Consider the following 23339-nt stretch of genomic DNA (forward strand, 5'->3'; position numbering starts at 1 on the left):
TAAGAAGCAGAGCAGATTTAAAGGTGCTGTTAGTGTTGTAATTATTGTTCAGAGACCTGTATGAACATCAGGGGTGAAAGTAATTTTAAATTCCTGCTGGTACTATTACAGAAACCTTCATTGGTTCATATTGTTCTCTCTCTCGCTTCATGCATAAAAAAAAAAAAGAAAAAAGTCCAAATCCAAACAAATAAAAACATTTCAATATTTAACTGTAGGCTATGCCTGTATGAATAAGGCAGAAATTAGAAGCAATGGACAATGTGGGGGAAATTTTTTTTTTATTGTTAAGGTCCTGGCATTTATGAAACATCAATTTTCTGATTTTTCTTTGCTTTTAAATTGCTCATATGGATCCTATGTCCAACTAGAGGGATAAGCAGTAGGCCCAGTACTATCACCTGTGCATGTTTCTGGGGCTCCTGCAGCTGCTACCTCTTTTTCTGGTATGGTGCACTTTACATACAGACCTAACATAGACACACTACATACACCTTAAATAGACACATACACATATTTGTGGCACTAATGGAACCCCATATATTCCCTAGCAACTGCAGCGTTTCAGAAGAAAACTGGAAAAAGATTCTGATAGTCCAAAAAAGCAACACTTCCTCCAGAAAAGGAGGAATAAAAGTTAAAAAACTAAATCAGAATGAATTTACCAGAGGTACTCCTACATCAGGGATATTCAATTAAAACTCACTGAGGTACAGTTACAAATATTTCCTCCTAGCAAAAGGTCCCAACGGAAGCCCCGCTTTTTTGTGTCTATGTGTCTTACATACCCACATGTTCACATTTCAACTATTAAAGCGCACTTTTATAGTAAACAGCTAGCTATTTTATCATAAATAAAAGCAATCCATGGCAAATAAATCTAAGGCTGTTATTTCAGATTAAAATAGAAACCTCTAAAATACTTTTTAAAAATGCAAACAAATACTAATAACAATTTTGTTTCCTCTTAAATTGAAGAGGTACCAGCCTAAAGAATTGAAGGCTAAGAAAAAGCGCAAACAGTGCAAGTAAATAATTTTCTCTTTTTTACTAAAATCGAAAAAGTACCAACATGAAAATTTCAAGTAGAACAGGTCAGAATCTTCAGAAAACAATAAATAAAAATAGCTTTTTTAGGAGAAAAATGAAAATAGAGCTTGTAATACAATCTTTTCCCTTGGGATAATTCTTTTATTTTACTGGTCTTATTGAGAGAAATGAGCCTGGCACTGCTCGCTAGCTTTAATCTCTGTTGGAAAATCTGCACTGGGGCTGCACTGTGGCACAGTTGCTACTGTTGCCTTGTAGCAAGAAGGTCCTGGGTTGGACTCCCATTCGGGGATCTCTCTACATGGAGTTTGCAAGCGTGGGTTCTCACCTGGTACTCTGGCTTCCTTCATTGGAAACTGCATCTGAGCCAGAAACAGTCAATGATCAAAAGATTTCTGGACAAAATGTTGTAGATAGTGGAAATTATTGAGGGTCAGACAGCTTCCTTGAAATGAAATGTTGATTTCTGAACAGCAGATCCCTGAAATAGAGAAGGTCTCTGAAACACAACAAAATGGGGATCAATGATCAAAATGTTTCTAAAGAAATTACTGAACAGCAAGAGGTTTCAGTACCAGAAATTGCCAAGGATCTGACAGTTTCCCACAACAGGTCACTTCTAAAGCTCAAAACTTGGCGAATAAAGCTAAGACTGTTACACAGCAAACTGTTTTAGAAACAAAAGCAGGGAACCCTCAGACAGTTTTTGAGCAAAACAAGACAAATATTTGCAAGGTTTCAGAAGCAGAGACAGTTAAGGCTTATGCAGGTTTGGCTGAAAGTGGGAGTGGTTCAAAGGAAAAGCAAATCTTATAAGTGCTGAAAAGAGCCTCTAAAACCCAAGAGAAATCCATCCAGAAACAGCAAGAATAACAATCTAAAAAGTCTAGAGGTAAGAAGCCAACAACAGAAACTACCTCTGAGCCTCAAACTGTCAATAATTTAATAGTTTCTGGAGAAGTGGTTGTAGATGAAACACAGATTCTCTCAGAACCAGAAACAGTAGCATCCCCTCCCCAGACAAAGTTTGAAGTAGTGGAAGATGCCATCCTCACACTACTTCAGGGATCAAAAAAACATGCTGCAAAAGAGTTACCTGTGCAGGAAACTGGTTCTGAACAAGAAGAAGGCCCAATAAAAGAGGTTTCCCTGTGGAGGCGTTTCAAGAAAGCTATGACTCCATCACATCGGCGCCAGTACAAACAAAGGAAGGAAAACCAGCCTCAGTAGACTTCAAATCCTGTCTTTGATAGGATGGATGTTTCTAATTCTGGACCTCAACAATTATACCCTCCAGGCAAATTTCACATAAAGAAGAAGAAAAAAAAAAGAGTTTATGGAAAGATGGATGGAACGAAATACTGGGCAATCCTAGAACATCGTCTCTGTCCAATATGACTAAACATACACTATTTTGCAAAGAAGAATGCAAAAAAAATCCAATGCGCAATTTATTTATTTATTTATTTATTTGGTTTGACTCAACATGTAACTGTAGCATCTGGACTCACTCTACCAGAGCCTGCAATGAATTTACAGGTCAGCACATCCATATCAAGTCCAGTACCAATGTTGTCTCCAACGAGAACTGATTTTGACAAAATTTCCCAATTTCATCAAATAAACTACAAAAACTCAGAAGAAATTGTACAGCAACTAAGCCCTTCTCGATGTCTTCTAGTCAGTCTTCCTGCTCACCACAGTGCAGAGACTGCTCTTGTCAAGATGTTCAATGACATCCGTATAAATGCAGACTGTGGAAGAACCACAGTGCTGGTATTATTGGACCTTAGTGCAGCATTCGACACTGTTGATCACTCCATTTTATTAGAGCGCCTGGAAAACTGGGTCAGCCTTTCTGGTACAGCACTCAACTGGTTTAAATCCTACTTGAAGGACAGAGACTTTTTGGTGTCAGTAGGTAACTTTACATCAGAGACCACAAAGATCACATGTGGCGTTCCCCAAGGGTCCATCTTATGGCCCCTCCTATTCAATATCTACAGGCTACCCCTAACTCAGATTTGAATAAACAACAACGTAAGTTATAACTATGCAGACGACACAGAGCTATACGTTACGATGTCACCAGGTGACCATGAACCCATTCAATCGCTGGGTAAATGCTTAGAAGAAATCAATGCATGGATGGGCCTAAATTTTCTTCAGCTGAATCAAAACAAAACTGAAGTAATAATCTTTGGACCAAAAGAAGAGCGTTTAAAAGTTAGCACACAGCTTCAGTTAATACAGCTAGAAACCACCAGTCAGGCTCGAAACCTTGGTGTAGTGATGGACTCAGACCTGAACCTTCAGAGGCACATAAAGGTAGTAACTAGGTCGGCCTTCTATCACCTAAAGAACATCTCCAGGTTTAAAGGACTAACAGCAGGACCTTGAAAAACTAATTCATGCGTTCATCTTTAGTAGAATTGATTACCTTACGGTGTCTTCACAGGTCTGCCTAAAAAGTCGATCAGACAGCTGCAGTTGATCCAGAACGCTGCTGCCCGCGTCCTCACTAGAACTAAGAAAGTGGAGCACATCACCCTGGTTCTAAAGTCCCTACACTGGCTCCCTGTAGCTCAGAGAATAGACGTTAAAATACTTCTGTTAGTCTATAAATCACTGAATGGCTTAGCACCAAAATACATTTCAGACTTGTTGTCAGTGCATCAACCACCCAGACCTGTCAGGTCTTCTGCCTCAAATCTACTCTGCAGAACCAGAACCAGAACCAATGATGGAGAAGCAGCTTTTAGTTCTTATGCTCCACTAATCTGGAATAAACTCCCCAAAAACTGTAAAAGCGCTGAAACCCTAAGTTGCTTTAAATCAAGATTAAAACTGATTTGCTTAGAGTGGCCTTTAAATGTGTTATCTAAAGATTATTAAGTTTTCAGTCCAACTTTCTTTTCATTTTCTTATTAATCATTTTATCATAAATTTTTTATTTTTTATCTTTTTGTATTATCATCTTATCATTGTAATTATTAATTTTTACTCTCTTTAATTATTGTGTTTATTAATTATTTAATTACCTTTATGCCACTGTCATGTATGTTTCCTATTATGTCTCTTTTTCTTGTTTTCATGTACAGCACTTTGAATTGTCTTGCTACTGAAATATAAATAAACTTGCCTTGCCGTGCCTTAAGCAAAACAGAGCTTAATCAGAACTATTAATGAGGCCTGCATTCTACTTCTATACAGAGGATCTGCGTGCACAACTCCAAATCTTAAAGCACAGTGATGGATGCATGGCAATGCCCACATTAAAACCCAAAGAATGATTTCTCTTCTGCAGCTGTGTATGCTGGTTATCTATGCAAGTCGAAAAGCAGAACTTCCCCTTGCAGAAAAAAAACAAAACACTGATTTAGAGGAAACTGGGCTGCTTTTAACTGTTTCCTGATTTTGAAGAGCCTGTTCAGTTTTCATGTGAAGTGTTGTATTAATCATGGCAAAAATTGGTAATCCAATAACCATCGAATCATCTAAAGTAAGACATTAATTCAAACTAAGAAACTGTTTATGAATGCTGTGCAAAAATGGTGTTTTACATCTACAAGGCTCAGTTTAATGAAATTAAGATGTAATGATGCAGATCAACCACTAGGTAGAAGCAGATTCCCTAAAACGGTGGATCTTTTCCTGTACACACAAAATGTTAGTTGATTGACATTTTTTCAAAATTTGCATCGAAACAACTTTTTTTAGAAAGGGATTTTTCAGTCAAAAAAAAAAAAAAAAAAAAAAAAAACAATGAACACAATTAGTTTATTTTAATGGGAAACATGTGAAGATTTGATCTAAAATCTTTTTACAAATGTGTGGCTGATGCCTAAAACGGAAGAAAGGTTAGTGTGAAAATACTGACAAAATAATGACACACAAAATGGAATTTTGTTGTTTAGGAAAAAAAATATTTCAGAAATGTTACACTAAAGAAATAAGATAAACTAAATTCCAGACTGATCAACATCAGCAAAGGGTGTGAGCTTAACTTACGAAAACAAACACAACAGAGAGGAAGAGAAGTGAAGCTCATAATGAATCTCCTCTCCTAGTTTCTGCTCTGCTCCTCTTAGCGCAAGGAAACAAATCAACATGAGAGGGATTTGGAGAAGTCACAAAGAGCAGCTGCTTGTGTAGGCTGAGTGCTTAAAAGCGTTTTTTAGAGTCTGAATGCATCCTGACCTTTCTGACCTCTGCACCACATCAGCCAAGCTACACGATTGACCTCCCAGCCCCTCCCCCTCAAAAAGCCCCAGACCATTTTTTCTTGTTCCTCTTATATCTAAACTTCTTCATTTACAGCTCTGTAGTAAAAAGATTGACTTGACTTTTTACTTATGAAGTTAAATATGAACAGACCAGTCAGCAAAACACTAATTACTTTTTTCAAGGGCACTGGTATGAGCCCATGCCCCAGAAACTTTTATCCAGGTGGCATGAGAAAGCCAAAATTTAAGAACATACAGTTAAATGTACAACATGTTCTTGAGGCTGCATTATGAAGGAGCACTTGTTATGGCCAAATCCATGGCCACACCCCAGTAAAGTTGAGTAACTTTCATGCACCGTCATTGTTCATTCATCCAAACACAATAATAGACTTTAGTTTGCAACAAAGTTTTTGTTGAGGTCGTTAAATGCATGGGTCCTATTTGTAAGTGCGCACATTTGGTTCACATGCATTTTGATCAACTCATTTCTCATCTTTGATTTTTAATTATTGCTAATTCTTGTTTCTCTTACTGGTTTCTTCCCTCATAATTCCTGGGCGTTTGGCCAGACAAAAGGTGATGGCCAGGACTCAGAACATCAAATACCTGTTGGGGATAATTAGTCAGCACTACCAACTCCTGCTGGAGAGGGGGAATTTGTATTTTCTTTTGTTAAAGTAGCTCTTTTATATTTTATAAGTTTAGTGGTTTTCATTTCCTTCTTTAGTGTTTAATTCAACAACAAATGTAACTGTACTGTGCTGTTTTTCTGTAGTTAGTGTTTGTATTCTTTAGTTACCCTTGTTGTGTTGTAATGGTCTGATCAACCAATATATATGCCCTTGTGTGTCATGTCTTAACAGGTCAGTTATGTTTGTGCAGTCAGTTGATTTGTTCATCTTTTTTGCATATTTTCAGTTTAATTGAGCTTTTTTGACCTCTTTTATGCGTTTTTTTTTTTTTTAAATTAAAACCTTTTTGGGTTAAATTCAAAAATCCTATTTTTCTTATAATTCTTGTGACTCCTGCTTTTCGACTGCTTTTCGTTTCTCACAGACTTTATTTACTTTTACGTATGTATGCATGTCTGTATTTATGCGTATTAATGCAGCTTTGAGGCTGGAATAAATGTAAATCTGAGAGCAAGTGGAAGTGCAGCCAATTGAGAAACAAACCGTGAGTGCTTCTCGTTTCTCTATGTGTGTGTGTTTGGTCATCGATCAGGAAAATGGGCCGTGCTAAGCTGTACCAGGACCATATCCTTAGTTTCCACACATCACAACACAGATTTACTGCAAAGCATGTTTCATTTCTCCTCTTCTGATGTATTTTCTTTTCTTTGTGCTCTTCTTTAACCCCCACTAATATGTGGCAGAATGTCTCTTAGTAAGTTGAGGCTTAGACCACAAACTTTATGTAGACATCAGTAGGTATCTGACATCACTCTGGCTGGATAAAGGACCACTCTTCCTCTCTACCTCACCATGAGTCCTGCAAACATGCTTTTCATCACTGTGCCCAAAAAGGCTCAATGTTTGTCTTGTTTTACTATAAAATATTTCTCCTGTAGGCATTTGACTTATCAGTATGGGCAGCTTCATACTAGCTTGGATGTGTTCATTTAGAGCAGGTGCTTCTTTCATAGTTGGCATTCTCTTTTTTCACACCTCGGCAAAGTGGTAATGATAACTTGTAGTTATTTAAAGATCTTTGAACTTATATATGATCTTGAAATCTGCAGTTGTTTATAATTGGCTCCAAAACACTACAAAAGTTGGGTAAATTTACACCTCTGCTTTTTAGATGTTCACCTCCTTGGACTTTCTCAGTTTTGTGAAAATTGGTCAATCCAATGAATGCTTTCAAAGAAATTAATTTTATGACAGCAAAGAGAAACTATCATCTGTTCTCAGTCAAAATCACCATCTATAAACTAATAGTTTGGTCTTGTTCAGTTAAAGGCTTTATAGAACCTTCAGCATCACATATTAAACAATTTAGCTGAATATGTTTATAGTTTTGATCCTGAATATATTTTGACCATTGTGGGTCAGAGCACGATAAATTCAAATTTGTGCTCCAAATAACAGTTTAAAAAAAATCATATTGTAAATGAATAATTAAGGACCCCAAATTAAGTTTTTGTTTAAATTGCAATTTAAATCTTTGTTTTCAGCTAACTCTGCAATGAGTTAGTTTAAGCTAGCTAGATTAAGCTAGCTTTTTTTTTGGCTAACGCTGCAACAAGCAAGTTTATGTTAGCTAGATCAAGCAAGCTGATCCCTTGGCTCTTTAGCAACAAAATGTTTCAGTTTCTGTGGGGAAGGTTTTAAAAATATTTTTTGTTTATTGTAAAGATCAGGAAATAATCTGTGTATCAAATCTTAGGCCAGCCATGTTTATAATGCCAAACATTTAAAAGGTGACAACACTGTTGAACGAATACAAGCCAGATGTAATAAAAACTTTCAAGCCTGAAACAATAAATGTATTGTTTATATTTATACATTTATACATTTTTAAAATTTATAAATAATTAAAAACACTAATAAATAGAACAGAGAAGTGAAGCATTTGACAGTGAAAATTAAGGGTTTATACCTTCAGGTGACGTTTTAAAGGGACAGGAAAGTGGGCCATTTTAAAATAATCAGCATTTTTAGAACAAAGCATTAGGTCAAAACATTGTTAAATAAAATGTTAGAATTAACCCTCTGTACTAGACTTCTGAGATGAGTTCATATGAGATGTCTTTCTATTGCTACTATAAGGGCTTCATTCTATGTTCTCTGTATCTGCTCCAAGCAGAACATTAAGATCCAGTGTGTAATGTGACTACTGAAAGTGGACAAATCCACAGTTACACTGACCAGATATCAGGCTTCAAAGGGCCTCGTCGGCACGAGGATGAAGTAGAGATTAAATGCTAAACACACACACAAAGAGCAGAAAAAGGGATGAGAGATGTTGGCCTCGTCCGACAGCTGAGATATAGCACACGAGCCCTGGGGAGTTTCAGGGGATTTCCATGGAGGGAATTGGACACATTGTCTGATTTACACTAACACTTTGGCTAAACTTACGATAAAAGTTCACAAAAAAACCCACAAAAACCTTTGCACCCATTTGTCTTTGTTCTTGAGTTTGCAGATTTTTCTTTGCACAAGAACAATAATGCAAAAAAATTTAGAACACCATAAATTAATTTAACGAATGTAAGCACTGTTAATGGTTGACTTTCCTAATAAACATTCCCTGTTAGACAAGAGAACAAAAAACATTAAGAAGGCAGGCACTTTTGCCCTGAAAAATTAAACTGTTGGTGATCAAGGACGGATGAGGAGTAAAAAAAAAAAAAGAGCGGTAAGAGATAGACAGGCTGAGAAAAAACATTAATTTTTTATCTTTTTTTTTCACTGAGAGCAGAGCCAAGGAATGCAATGAGGAATCTGCAGAGAGATAACGACGAGAGGAAAGTGGATGGTACTGTACTGTGTGAGTTTGCAATTGTGCAACTGTTTGTGTCTGCTCTGGTCTGGTTTGTTGAATCTTGTATGATTCTGGTATATTTTCAAATTAAAAATGCAATTTTGTGAGATACAGCGCTGTGAACAATAATTTCCTCCCTTAAAGATTTCTTCGGTTTAGTTTGTTTTGCTAAACTTAAATGTCATTTAAATTTCAGATAATCAAACAAACTTTAATATCAGACAAAGATAGTTTGGTTATCAATAATGATTATATCTAAACCAACCTGGTCCTATGTGAAATGTAAGTGCCTGCTAAATAATGTATTGGCCACATTATTTGGGAAAAACTGAGTTGAATTTCACTACTCACACCCAGACCCGATTATTACCAGATCCAGAAATCCATTATGTGGAACCTGGACAACACAGGGTAGGCTAAAAGTTCTCCAAAAGCTACACATCATGCCCAGATCTAAAGTAATCCAAGAAACAACACAAAACAAAGATATTGATATCTATCACTCTTCAAAGAGCTAGAAAGCAATTTCCGTTCCTGTGGGACTCCAGCAAACCAGAATAAGAGCTATTACGCACAAATGGAGAAAACAGAAGAGTAGTAAGCAGCCCCGGTAATAGCCAACACATACAGGGGGGTCACAAAAGAAACCAGAACAGCAGCTAAAGCACTGCAGGCCTCAATTATCTATGTTAAGGTCAGTATTCACAACAATAGTGTTCAACAATAAGAAAGACACTGAGCCAAAATGACATTTAAAAGGAGGGTTCCAAGGCCAGAGCCACTGCTGATCAAAAATAACATAAAGGCCCGTCTCACATTTCCTAAAAGACATCTTGATGATCCCCAAGACTTTGGTGAAAACATTCTGTGGACTGACGAGACAACTTTTTGCAAGGTGTTAGTCTTGTTATATCAAGTGTATAACTAATACCAAAAAAAAAAAAATCCATATCAACAGTCAAACATTGTAGTGGTAGATTGATCTAGAGCTGCTTTGCTGCTGGACTACTTGCTGTAGTTGCTGGAACATGAATTCTGCTCTCTTCTAGAAAATCCTGAATGGGAATGGGTGGCCACCAGTTTGTGACCTTAAATTCAAGTCCACAACAGGTTATTGCAGCAAGACAAAGCATACTAGCAAGTCCACCTCTGAAAAGCTAAAAAGCTTTAGTAATGGCATAGTTAAAGTCTGGACTTCAATCAGCTGTTCCCCTTTGGAAATCTTCCAATGTTGCTAAAAAAAAACTTCTGCAACGAAGAGTGGGACATAATTCTTCAAAAGCTATGTAAAATTCTCATTGCAAGTTCTGGCAAACTCTCGATGGCACTTGTTGCCACCAAGGATGGCAGAACCAGTCATTAGGTTCAGGGGCAGTTACTCTTAACATAGGGTTAGGTAGGTTTGGATACCTTTTTCCCTATTAATTGAAATCATCATTTGAAAGTGTTATTTTTTTTACTCAGGTTATCTTTGATGATCTGAAGCATTTCATGTTATGATCCACCGGTGTTGTGGATTTAGAACATTTAGAACACCATATTATTATTATTATTATTTTGCGTTTTCATCAGGTCCTTGTTGTTTATAATGTTATTTGTCTTGCCATTTTCAGTGGTTATTTTGCCATTAGGGTTTTGTCTTATTATTTTATTCTTTTCTGCACTGCACTGTTCAATGGTTAGGATTAATTGGAATGTATGTACCTGACTGTTGTGAAGTGCCTTGTGACAACATGTGTTGTGAATTGGCGCTATATAAATAAAACTGAATTGAATTGTTTAGTTTCTTGGTTTATTCTTGTTCTTTGTACATTTTGATTTATTTTTTAGATCTGTTTTTCTTTTCCCCGTGGTTAGGTAGTTTCTTTGTCTTATTTCAGCTCCCTCTGTGTTAATTAGTCTCTCTCCCTGCCATCCCCCTGCCTCAGCTGCTCCACATTATCCCCCGATCAACTCACCTGCATTAATGCCATTTTTCACTCCCCCCTTTGGTTAAAAACTTACTGGTTGTCATATTTCTTTACTGGATCCTCCCGTTACACTCCCTGAATTCTCTGGTTGTACTTCATGCCCTGTTCCGTTTGTGCTACAGCTGCTTTCTATTTTTATTCATAAAATCTTCACCATGCTCATCCCCAGTTCCTGTCTGTCTTTTGGTCCAGCTCCAAATAAAAAAAAAAACCATGACAGTTACGTGTGGCAGAAAGCAACAGAATTCTGTAGCATCACAGTGTGGGGGCAACCATGGTCAAGATTAGCTAACGTCTTTACATGTTATGTTTTCAAGATTTTGATATGGCTTCTAATGGTCTAAAATCTTGAAAGAGGGTTGTAATTTCCATTCTGTGAAGAGGAAACAATTTTATACCTTTATCATAGACTCGGATTAGAAGCACTTATTCAAAAATGTGGGGAGTGGTGGCCTAGCGGTCAGAGAACAGGGCATTTGCGTCTTGGAAAAGCCATGAGTATCCTAATTTGAATCCCACAGCATGCCACTCTGGGTCCCTGAGCAAGACCCTCAGCCCCTGAATGCTCCCCAGGCGCCGCACAATGGCAGCTCATTGCTCCCCTAGGGATGGGTTAAATGCGGAGGACAATTTGTCCATTGGGAGATTAATAAAGTGTTTTTTTTTTTTTTTAACCAACAAGGCCAAAACAGACAACAAATTAAAGACTGCAAGCTTTTACTGCATAAAATCAGTCCCAAAAACATAATGATGGCATCATTTTATTATCTCACACTTCTGGATACAAAACATTTCACCAATATTTGCTTTTTTGTGTAACTCAAATATTATTACATAGCAGAGAAAGAACATAAGAACAGTTCTGGATTCAACTAAAGAAAAAAACATTAAAATATGTCAATTAAGTTACATGTTTTCCTCCATGGAAAGAGCCCAGTTACCATGGTGAAGATAAATTATTTACATCTCGACCATAACGACTCGGCCACAGAGCCAGTGCGACCCAGCAGACATATTTTAAAGCCAAAGGTCTGTATTATTTACACACCACAGATACAAGTCAGAAAAAATCACATTACTTCAAATGAAAAAGGACACTGTATAAACACCTTGGAGGCATCTTTTTGTATGTTTTATCCGCGAACACTAGAAAATAAGTAATAAGCTCTAACTAAAAGCTAGATGTAGCTGTGTATTCTGAAATGAAAGATGTTTTTTTACATAGAGAGATAGAATGACACCTCTTCTCCTTCAAATAATTCCAGTGAAAGCAATTGTTGTCCACAATGGGACAAATAAATAAACCTTCCCAAACAGTGGCGGTTCTTGTATGAATACCGCCCCCCACACACACACACCCAATCACCCTTTTCATTACACCATCGGCAACTGCCCATGTTGCCCATAACAAAACACGCTATTGTTCCCAAAGTAGTTCCACATTATGCATATGTACAACAACCAAAAAGGTGCTATGCTGATGGACAATAAACCTTCAACTTCATATCCAAAAGACATTATGAAACGTTTGATTTATTTAGGGTGAAAATATTTATGAACGTCTTTACTGTAAATACAAATGGATTTAGATTTTCTAGCATTTTTTCCAAAATGTTTTCATGTTTATGATGTTGTGATTTTTGCCTTTGAAAACATCTGTAAAAAACAAATTTCTCTAGTAATACATAGGGAGTGGCTGACATTACATTTGCTTTCAAGAAAAGACCAAAAGTAAGTTTCAAGAACCCCTCATGACGACTACAAAATCGAGGCACGTGACGTCGCCCGGTACGGCAGAGCCGGGGTCCCAACCTGGAGCCAGGCCTGGGGTTGGGACTTGTCGGAGAGTGCCTGGTGGCTGGGTTGCTCCTCGCGGGACCCGGCCGGGCCAAGCCCGAACGAGAGACGCGAGACCATCCCCCAGTGGGCCCACCACCTGCAGGGGGAACCGTGAGGGACCGGTGCAAAGAGGATTGGGCGGCGGACGAAGGTGGAGACCTCGGCGACCCGACCCCAGATGCTTAGGCTGGCTCTTGACAAGCCACCCTTTTCCGGTCGAGAACCATGGCCTCGGACTTGGAGATCAGCTCCTCCAAGTCTGAGGCCATGGTTCTCGACCGGAAAAGGGTGGCTTGTCCTCTTCAGGTTGGAGGGGAGTTCCTGCCTCAAGTGGAGTGGTTTAAGTATCTCGGGGTCTTGTTCACGAGTGAGGGAAGAATGGAGCAGGAGATCGACAGACGGATCGGTGCAGCTGCCACAGTAATGGGGGCGCTGTACCGGTCCGTTGTGGTGAAGAGAGAGCTGAGCCGAAAAGTGAAGCTCTCGATTTACCGGTCGGTCTTCGTTCCTACCCTCACCTATGGCCATGAACTTTGGGTCATGACCGAAAGAACGAGATCCCGGATACAAGCGGCTGAAATGAGCTTCCTCCGTAGGGTTGCCGGGCACTCCCTTAGAGATAGGGTGAGGAGCTCGGCCATCCGGGAGGGGCTCGGAGTAGAGCCGCTGCTCCTCCACATCGAGAGGAGGCACTTGAGGTGGCTCGGGCATCTATACCGGATGCTCCTGTACGCCTTCCTCGGGAGGTGTTCCAGGCACGTCCCACCGGGAGGAGGCCCAGGGTACGACCTAGGACACGCTGGAGGGACTATGTCTCTCGGCTGGCCTGGGAACGCCTTGGGCTCCCCCCGGAGGAGCTGGAGGAGGTATCTTGGGAGAGGGTCGTCTGGGCGTCTCTGCTGAGAGTGCTGCCCCCGCGACCCGGTCCCGGGTAAAGCGGAAGACGACGGGTACGAGAGTACGAGTAAGTTACTTAACTTATGACAAATTTATTTCTACGCAGCAAACAGCCTGTAAACACACCCTGTTAGTACAGCTATGATGAAAAGGTTTTGTTTACTACCAATAAACATACATTTCTACTGTATTTTATGAATTTGTATTGATAATAAAACTTAATTAGTTAGATTTAGGTACTTAAACAATGTAGGGTTAGAGTTGTTGCTTCTTGTCATTATTGTGGAGCTTTTTGGGCATAAAACAATAAACATGTTTGTATGATGTCTTCAGAACGACTTCACCTTTGACAGTTTGTCCCCTACCCATATATTGCCTTTTTGTCCTAGTTAACGGACCATTTGGGACCTTGTACTTAACCAGTGCATAACAATTTATTTAGCTTTGTAGTTAAATATTTAATAAAAAAGGCTAAGTGAATCATAAAAATGCTCAAATCTAATTAATAATTATTTTAATTGTAAGGTATTTTCCTAGGATTTTATCTTGCACCCTATTTCTGTTCAATGGGGTTCTGATCCCAGCTTAGGCCACTCTTCAGATAGATAAGAGCCCCTGATCAAACCAAAGGAGCAACGTCCTTAGAGTATTTAACTACATTTCCTTACAGTAGACTGTAAGCAGATTACAGGAAATTATTTAAAATCAGCAGTTGTCAGACCGGTTAGGAAACTTCCCCAAGATGGGTATGAATTGGTGCTGAAAGTCAGGTCCAAAATAGTTAAAACTGCAAAAGTAGAAAGCAATGAAGGCACAAAATGACCCCTTTTGAAGTGGTCTTTAAATAGTCAAACTGAGGTTTTAGGAGATCAAGCACATTGAAGCCTCCTTTTCTCTTGCCAACTGCTTTTGTCAATCTGTGTCAATGTTTGCTGAGAAGGATAATTAATGAGAGGAAACAATTAAAAATGTCAGTTTAAAGCAACATCAACAAAAGTTCAAAAACAAAGTTCTTTGCAGCAGCTCGGGTTTAGTGTAGGATTGCAGCGCAGGGAGACAGTTTAAACACACAAAGCACATTATCTTGTCAGTATTACTGCACACGGATGTACGAATATGCCTAGTTTAAAAACATTGGTTTGATTAGTAATGGCCACCAGGAGCTATGCTCACCTGTTCAAGAGTTATGTTTTTACCGCATGGTGTTGTGGTAACAGCCCGACTCCATGGTTTGGCTTGAGCTTTTTACTAATTCTTAAGATTATTGTTTTTATTGAAATTTTAAATGACATTAAGTTTTAAACAAGGTCGTCATATTACCTCTGGACCAGCAAAGAACTTGGTGCAAAGGCAGAACCAGCTTTATGGTGAGAGTCCATGCTTCCGGTAGCACCAGCACCAGTTCAACGCTCTAATTGGTTTGGTGGAAAAGTGTCATAGTCTCAGTCAGGTGAATGTTGGGGTGTTTTTTTTTTTTGGTCTATTCTTGCCTGTTTTTCTTAAACAAACTGGGTTTTCTTTAAAATGTTTTCTTTTTAACCTGCAGCAATGAGAAAATCTTGATTTACATTTGAAACAAAGCAACTGAATTTGACAGAATAAAACTTAAAAAGACCTTCATAAATCCTTGAGAAATATTTAACTGTACAACCTTAAAAGAATCTGAGGAAAAGCCACGCATTGGAAGCAAAGCATAAAGAAATTGTGGATGGTTTAAGAATTTTGCACAGTATTGTAAGTCTCCCAGTTGAGACACAAGGTCTAAACAAGATTTCAAACCACAACACGCTCCAGTCTACATGACAATAACACCAGAAAGCCAGGACTGATGCCAGCGGACAGTTTTGTTGAGATTCTGAAACTTTAAGATGTTTTTCTCGAAACCTAAAACTTTAACTCTTCAGTCTGACTCTACGGACAGCTCAGGAAATGTAACTTCCACATTAGGAATAAGCTGCATGTTTAAAACTGTAACTCAGACTCAGATGGAAAGCTGGAGCTTGGTGAGATTCCTCTGGTGCATGTTGTGGTGCCGCACCAACTCATCGCTTCGTGCAAACTTCTTCTGACAGTTCGGCCACCGGCAGTTGAACGGCTTCTCACCTGAGACAGGAGGATGGGGAAGGTGACAAACGAAGGGTGGAGTTATTACACCAAGCTCTCTCACAAAGGTCTGTAACATATATCTGGACATCAAATGGATGAAGAAGAAATGGAAAAATAAAAGTTTTACGCACTTGTTTTACCTGTATGAGTCCGTGTGTGTGTCTTAAGGTGGTCAGACCGAGAGAACTTTCTCTGACACGTCTCGCATTCGAATGGTCTAACTCCTAAACACATGTACAATATGCATGCGCACACATTCAAACACACCAACAAGTCAGAAAAAGTTCACAAAAGTTCAACAACACAACACAAACATACACACACGCACACACACACACACACACAGAGGGAGACAGAAAAAAACAGTAGAGCAGAGGCTTGCGGGGAAGCCATTCCAAAGTTTGTCCGGCATTTAGCAACTTTCTCTGAAGTAATTCACTTCTGAGCATCACTGTTTTAACAAAAATGCAATCTGACTGTTCATAAGACGGGTGTCGTGCAAAGAGCAGGGGTGAGCCACAGGAGAATGAGCAAAGGAAACAGCAAAGACAGCTAAGAGATGCTTAGAAATGAAATGAACAGAGACAGAGAGCGTGACTTGAGTAAAATGCTTCAAACCTGTGTGCCTCCTCTGGTGTCTTTTCAGCTGGTCAGAGCGGGAAAAACTGCGGCCGCAGTCAGTGAAGTCACACCTATAGGGTTTCTCCCCTGGAAAAAAGGAGAAAAGACTTGAATTATAACTTCACTCTAGACACCTTTTTTTAGATATCACAACTTGATTACATATACATAAGACTGATGTCCAACTTATTTCTCCACAAATATGATCTCACACTTGTTTCTGAATCTGTTACCGTTAATAAACGTAAATAAACGAGGAACACGACTCCTTCCGCATTTATTGGTTTCAAGATAGAGATGAACAAAAAGTCTGAAAAATAATCATCCTTTATTGCAGAAGTTTATTCACACACATACTTTATTGTATTATTCCAACTTTTATTTTTTAAATGAAATAAATTTCAACAATTACTGAAAGACACAATTACAGCCCATTTTTGAGTTTTCTGACAGATTTTTAACTAAAATGCCCTGTTCTTTCAGAGTTCCTGATGCCATCTGAGGCTCAGTGAGCAAACGAGCAACCCTGCCATAAGAAAGTGGAGAATTTGATTCCTGCCACATGTCGATGTGCCCCTGGGCAAGGCACTTAACCATAAATTGCCCACCAATCTGCATATTGGAGTGGTAGGTATATTAGAAAAGCACTATATAAATTCAGCCAATTAACTCTAAAAAGGTCCCCCACTTTGAAAGTAAAGAGGCCCACAGGATCATAGTTCCTCCATTGTACTTAACAATGAGGAAAGGGTGATTTGTGATGTTTCAGCATGTAGATCGTGTTTAATGGTTTTCACAGGACTTGATGCCTTAAAGCAACTCTTAGCAGCAGTTCTTAAACAGTGAGCTTTGAGGATCTGCTTTACCTCCCTTACCCACCTCTCACTGCGTGTTGACATGTAGCTATGGTCTGTTAGCCATTTCCTTACATATAGAAAACAACCCGCATCTGTCTTACATGAAAAACATGTTTTCTTGTCTTTCTGATTTTGAAGAGTCACTTAGAGAGATTGACTTTTGTGTCACGTCATATTTAAAATCGAACTAAAAACATATTTATCAAGTACGGCTTATAGTTCAAGTTTATTAATTAGTTGTCTATGCGTTATTTTTTATTTTGTATTTAATTTATTTGCCAATTTAAATTTTTTATATTTTTATAAATTATATTGTGAACATTTTATAAACATATAAGATTTAAAAAATATATTTTTATTTTTGTATTTCTATTTTTACTTTCTATGATTTGGGTTTTAAGAATGTTTGCCTCTTTCTACGTTTTTATATTTATTTCCAGGGGATTCCTCACGCTACAGTAGCTTTTTCTTAGTTCTTAGTTTAATTATTTGTAGTGTATATCTGTATACACTTTGTATTACACCTCTGTATGAAAAATGTTCTACAAATACTGATTCACAATGGATTGATTGATTGATTGACATTTATTAGCAATTTTCTTATTTATTTATTTAATTTAAGTACAAATTACATTGTTGAAACTTGAAACAAAACAAAATATTTCAAATTAAGGATTGGATTAAAATTGTTTAAGTGTGAGAATATGCTACAAATTATGCAATAAAACATTAATCTGTGCAGCAGTGATGACAAATTTGCCAAGTTCAATGTACTTTTTTAAATTAAAAATACAAACATTTCATGTGTTTTTTTTTTTCACCTGTTGATAAATAAATTAAACATCCAATATTTTAATGAAACAAAAATGGGAGTCAGACTTTTGTAGAAAGGGGATCTGTAAATCATTGTGTATCCGAAACTTAAAAAAGGTGTCACAAGTTTCCTTTTTTTAAAGATCAAAAAGCAGTTTCCTAATTTATTAATAGTCAAAAAGTTTTAACATTTTCCATTGCAGGATTAGAAAAATTCCGTGAAAATCTCCCACCTGAAAATAACAAATTGCGTCCATCAAGATGTCTATGTTGGAGGGCAAAATTTGTACCATTCTTGAGTTGAGGTTGAGGCCCACAGAAAATCATTCCAAGAACTGCAACTGGCCCAGGGGCCACACTTTGGACACCCCTGTTTTAGAGGGTGATGTAAAAGTGCAGCAGCGAGCAGCAAACCCGCGTATATTCACCACATAGTGACGTTGTCTCATTTTGCATCAGATCAGATGGGAAACACTTATCTACATGTTTTAAATAAGAAGTATTTCCAAGCAGCAGAAAGGATAAGTGATCGATGTGAAAAAGTACCTTGTACTTTGGCTTAATAAAATCTCATAATAAATGCAACTGTTCTACAGTTTTAGTTGATGATACCTGTGTGTTTGCGGCCATGCATCTGCAGATGCGACAGTTTAAAGTAGCGCTTGTTGCAACCTGGGTAGGCACACATGAACGGACGCTTTTCGCTGGTCTCTGATCGAACTATGGTTGGAGCGATGCTGGGAACCCGCCGCACGTCCTGCAACCACAAAGACACAGAAAACTGTTTTTTAAAGCTAAAATGGCTCAAGGTGAAATGAACGTAAACTCTAAAGCCATCAATAACCAAAGCAGTGGAAATGTAATTAAAATAACAGTCTATTAAACACACCCTGTGTTTAAATTAGGAGCATGTGATCTGTTTGGGGAACATTACAATGAAATAGTCATATATTCATGAGATGGGAATTAGCAGTAAAATGACCCCAGAATGGCTGCATCCCAAAGGGAGCAGTTAGTCACGCCTTTTAGGCAGACCCCCTCTCAGAGAGCCCCACTCCTCATTTCAGGCGTCACTGGAGGAGAATAACATAATTTAACATCCTCTATTCTGACTCGTACACACACAACATGACCCTCCTTTATCTCTGTATTCTCAAAATGTCTTCAGTCTTTCAACACTTTCCGTTTCTCCGCCTCTCCCTACGTACTGCCTCCGCCTCCTCCTGCTTCCAGCCATCTGTTTTGAATTTCCTCCGCATTTAGCGCAATGACCAGGAAGAGTGAATGGCTGTCGCAGCTAGCACTGTTAGCACCGAAAACGCTTTGGATATTTGAATAACCACTGTTGTTAGGTTTAAATGTGATGGTTTATATTGCATTTTTATTTGAACCAACATTGTTGGAGCTGAATGGCATTCTGTGCTTTGGTGCTCTACTGAGGGCTGCACAAAAAAATCTCCATAAAGATATTTTCACCTTTGACTTTCCATGAATATCTTCAGCCACAAACAGAGCTGAAACTATCCATGATTTATCTAAATAAACAGAATAGACAGTTTAACTCATTAGGACTTGATATGATAAACAAAAATGTTGCCAAGCAAAGACTAAAAACCCTTTGTACAAACGTACATCTACAGTTGAAGCGCAATAAAAAAGCTTCCATCATATTTGTTCTGTTTTAATTTTTATGTCAGTTATTAATATCTGACATAAAAAGTAGCCTGTGGGGTTTTTGAAGATGAAAAATCAGTTAAAAGTCAAGTCGCAGCACCTCAATTAATTTAAATCTGGACTTTGACTAGGCCAAAACAAAACCTTTATTTCGACCCAAATGTGCTTGAGCTTAAAGTCACAGACTGATGGCTTTCAGGATTTTCTAGCAGAGAGCAGAATTCATGGTTTTCCATAAATTATGTCAAATCCTCCACTTCATAAAGCAGCCCACCAGCCCCCAGACCAGTATACTACCACCACCATGTTTTACTGACACTTTGATCTTTTTCTGAGCAGCTGTGTCAGTTTTACACCAGAAACCAGATGCATACCTAGTAGAAAGTTCCACTTTTGTCTCTTCAGTCCATAGAATATTTTCCCACAATTCACAGGGATCATTAAGATGATTTTTGGTATATGTGAAGCGGGGCTTTGTGCTCCCAGTGCTCTGGAGGGGGTTCAGCCTTGGACCTCTCCCATGGATGAATATTGACTGAGTCTCTTTCTTATTGTTGAGTCATGAATGGTGACATTACCTGAAGTTAGTGAGACCTCTGTGCTTTGGATGTTTTTCTGCAGCCTCTTTAATGAGTTGTCGACTGGCTCTTGGAGTAATTTTTGTAGGCCAGTTTTGGATAATGGCTCTCACTGGGGTTTGCTAAACTTTCAACTCTTCCCAGACAGACAAATAACAATGACTTTGTTTCTCACCTGTTCCTTAATTTATTTTTTTATCAGGCATAATGTGTTGCTTTTTGAGATCCTTAGCTTACTTCATGTTGTCAGGGAGGTTGTATTTAAGTTATTTGCTTTTCCCACAGGTCTGGGCTGGGTGTGGCTATTGAAACTAAGCCAAAAAAATGTGGTTAATCATTTTTAATCTGTGAATTAACAAAGAAGCCAATTATAATTTCACATTTATAATTTCACATGTCTTATTTTTAAAGAGTTCCTTTGTTTTTGACAAAAAAAGCAAAAACAAAAGCATTTATGCAAGTGAACAAATATTTTCTAAAGGCACTGTATACATGTCTTTTAATAGTTATATATTTGTAATTCACATATAACTGGAACGGCTGAGCTTCTCCCTTTAATTGATATTGAGCACATTTGAACTATATATTTAGTTGACTGGGAACCAAATGTTTTTTTCAAAATATTCACCAAGTAAGATGAACAAAGAAAATAACTCTGTGGCTTCAGCTTTATTATCATTGTCCGTGACTGTGAATTTGGGTAATCTCTGTAATACAACTTAAACACTAATGTTACTTTTCTTTAGCTCAATCTCCTCACCTTTTAGCAGCTTCTAAATTATACTTTAAGGGGCATAAGAGTGAGCTATTGTTTATACATTTTGTCCTGATGTAGACCTTAAAGAATGAAGAAGGAGCAGAATGACAAATGAAACATGCCTCTTAAAGAAAGATCTCTGTTGTGGAGTAAAAGCAGGTCTGGAGAATCTCCTGCTCCCTGTCCTTTGGAGCTGCTGACAGACGATAATTAAAATCTAATGATTTATTAACATGCGAATCCTCCTATGGAAACTGTATCATTACGCAGTTTTAACTCCGTGCATGTGTTTCTCCACTGCTAATGGATTTATGTTAAAAAAAGAATCCTCTTGGCCTTAAAAGCTGTGTGCATGTGCTTGACGTGTTTGTGTGCATGCTCTGCTACATATCAGTGTTTCCTCCTTATGCAGCCTAAAAACTATGTATTTTTACTGTCCCAGTTGTGCTTTTTCCTCCTGCCTGTTGCAAAGTTTTCAGCACGCTCCGGGACTGTGTGAGACACTAAACATGAACAGAAAACAAGGTGCAGGGTAACTGCATGCCGACAGAGCTGACCACATGATGACCTGCTGACAATAAATAAAGTCGTGCGTGTGTGCAGCAGTAGTGCGAGTCCCACCTGAATACCCCTGAAGACTCCATGTGTGTGTATGCGGTACTGCGTGCTGCAGCTGTACACCATCGGGGTGCTGGGGTCGCTGTCGTAGCCCGGAGCATGGCTGAAAACACACAAAGACAGACAACCATCATCATTTCATATCAAGGAGGACTCAATGTTTGTGAAAATTGTTGCACAATATTAGCTTGAAGACAGAAAAACTTAAAAACTCAACTTCAACTTAAAAACTTTGTCACTGATGCTTTTTCTATTTCTTTAATGCCCTTGCAACCAAAAACACTCCTTACAAAGCCATGCATGTGGACAACTGTATAATTTATTGAATGTAAAGCAGATCTCAAGATCAAGAACATAATTTAGTGCAAATTTAACCCACACTGGCAGACTGGTAGAGCATGACGCACTGTTTCACTAAGTGCATTCATTGTGTGCAGGTACGATAAGGTCAGGGAGGCAACATTATTCAAAAACTTGTCACATACAGCCTTTAACGCAAAACGCAGACCAGAGTTCACTCTTGATGTAACTTGTTTTCATGCATGATGGTAATATTTTAATGTTGTTTTGTTAGGACCCCAGTAATGTAATTGTTTCTGTCGTGTTTCTGGTTTTTATGTTTGTAGGAAAATATTTGGACCTAGAAGTGATCAAAGTACCCAAAAGATGATCTGAAGGATTTGACTCCATCAAAAGCCAATAAGCATGACTTTCAAACATAAAGACCTAAGGAAAAGGCAATTTCTAAGATGTACTCTGCAGCCAGATTATTGCGTACACTTAGCTGGTACCAGAATAGACTCCTTATTGCCTGCAAAATTGTTCCAGTTCCACATGGCATAGATTCAACAAGTTGTCACAAACATTCGTCAGAGATTTTGTCCATATTATCATTATAGCATCAAGCAGTTGTAGCAGATTTGTCGGCTGCACACCCATAATGTGGATCTCCCGTGTCACAAAATCCCAAAGGTTCTGTAATGGATTAAGATCCAGTGGCTCTGTAGAGCCATTGTAGCACAATTAACTCATGTTCAAGAAACCAGTTTATGATGATCTGCTGCATTATCCTGATGGAAGCAGTCGTTATAAAATGGGTACACTGTGGTCATGAAGTGGTGAGTAACATCACTTAATCCATCCATCCATCCATCCATCCATCCATCCATCCATCCATCCATCCATCCATCTTCTAAAATTGCTTTCATGAAGCTCAAACCATCCTATAACCAATTAACCTTAACAGTCATATTTTGTGGACTGTGGAGGAAACTAGAGAACCTGGAGAGAAACCCACGCAGCCATGAGAAGAACATGAAAACTCCATGAAGAAAGACCCCATGCTGGGGTTCAAAACCCTGGACCTTCCTGCTGCAAGGCACCAGTGCTACCCATTGCTCCACCGTGTAGCCCCGACATTTATACTGTGAGAAAAAAAATACACATGCAGAAAGAATTCCTATTAAATAAATGTAACTAAAGCTATTATTGAAATACATAGTTTACTTTGCAAACAATCTCTTGGAACTATTAATTAGTAAGTAAGTATGACACAGAGGCCTATTTCTCTTCCCTTCAAACTAGAAAAGACAAGAGAACAAGTCATCTAAATAAGTCAGATGTGTGTTCATCTTGATAAATCAGGAAATTATTAAAATAATATATCTGCTAGCCTAAACTTGCTAAACCAGTTAGAGGAATAATTTAAATGCTTAAAACTGGGAATGTGACAAACAAGGTGGTACAAAGACCTAAGTTTATCCTGCAAAAAGGGCAGGGAGCAGGATTGTAAGGGAGGTGAAAAGATTCATTCAGAGTTTTTAGAGGACTTTCAGTTTTCA

General features: G+C 38.3%; 1 protein-coding gene across 4 annotated transcripts in view; it reads right to left on the minus strand.

Moving 5' to 3' along the window:
- Window positions 1–14716: 14716 nt before the first annotated feature.
- Window positions 14717–23339, minus strand: part of wt1a (WT1 transcription factor a) — a 29742-nt gene continuing 21119 nt past the window's right edge. For 2 of the 4 annotated variants that reach the window (XM_047355235.1, XM_047355251.1), the window contains 5 exons: window positions 21502–21601; window positions 18484–18628; window positions 16199–16288; window positions 15721–15804; window positions 14717–15577 (listed from right to left, as the gene is read on the minus strand). In XM_047355235.1, the coding sequence (XP_047211191.1) occupies window positions 15456–15577; window positions 15721–15804; window positions 16199–16288; window positions 18484–18628; window positions 21502–21601 (541 nt within the window). In that variant the 3' untranslated portion in view covers window positions 14717–15455. Of the gene's footprint in view, window positions 15578–15711; window positions 15805–16198; window positions 16289–18483; window positions 18629–21501; window positions 21602–23339 lie in introns of all 4 variants that reach the window. The other 2 variants (XM_047355226.1, XM_047355242.1) reach the window with 1 other exon arrangement.

This window comes from Girardinichthys multiradiatus, chromosome 2 (genome assembly GCF_021462225.1).
Source record: "Girardinichthys multiradiatus isolate DD_20200921_A chromosome 2, DD_fGirMul_XY1, whole genome shotgun sequence".
Classification (NCBI taxonomy): domain Eukaryota; kingdom Metazoa; phylum Chordata; class Actinopteri; order Cyprinodontiformes; family Goodeidae; genus Girardinichthys; species Girardinichthys multiradiatus.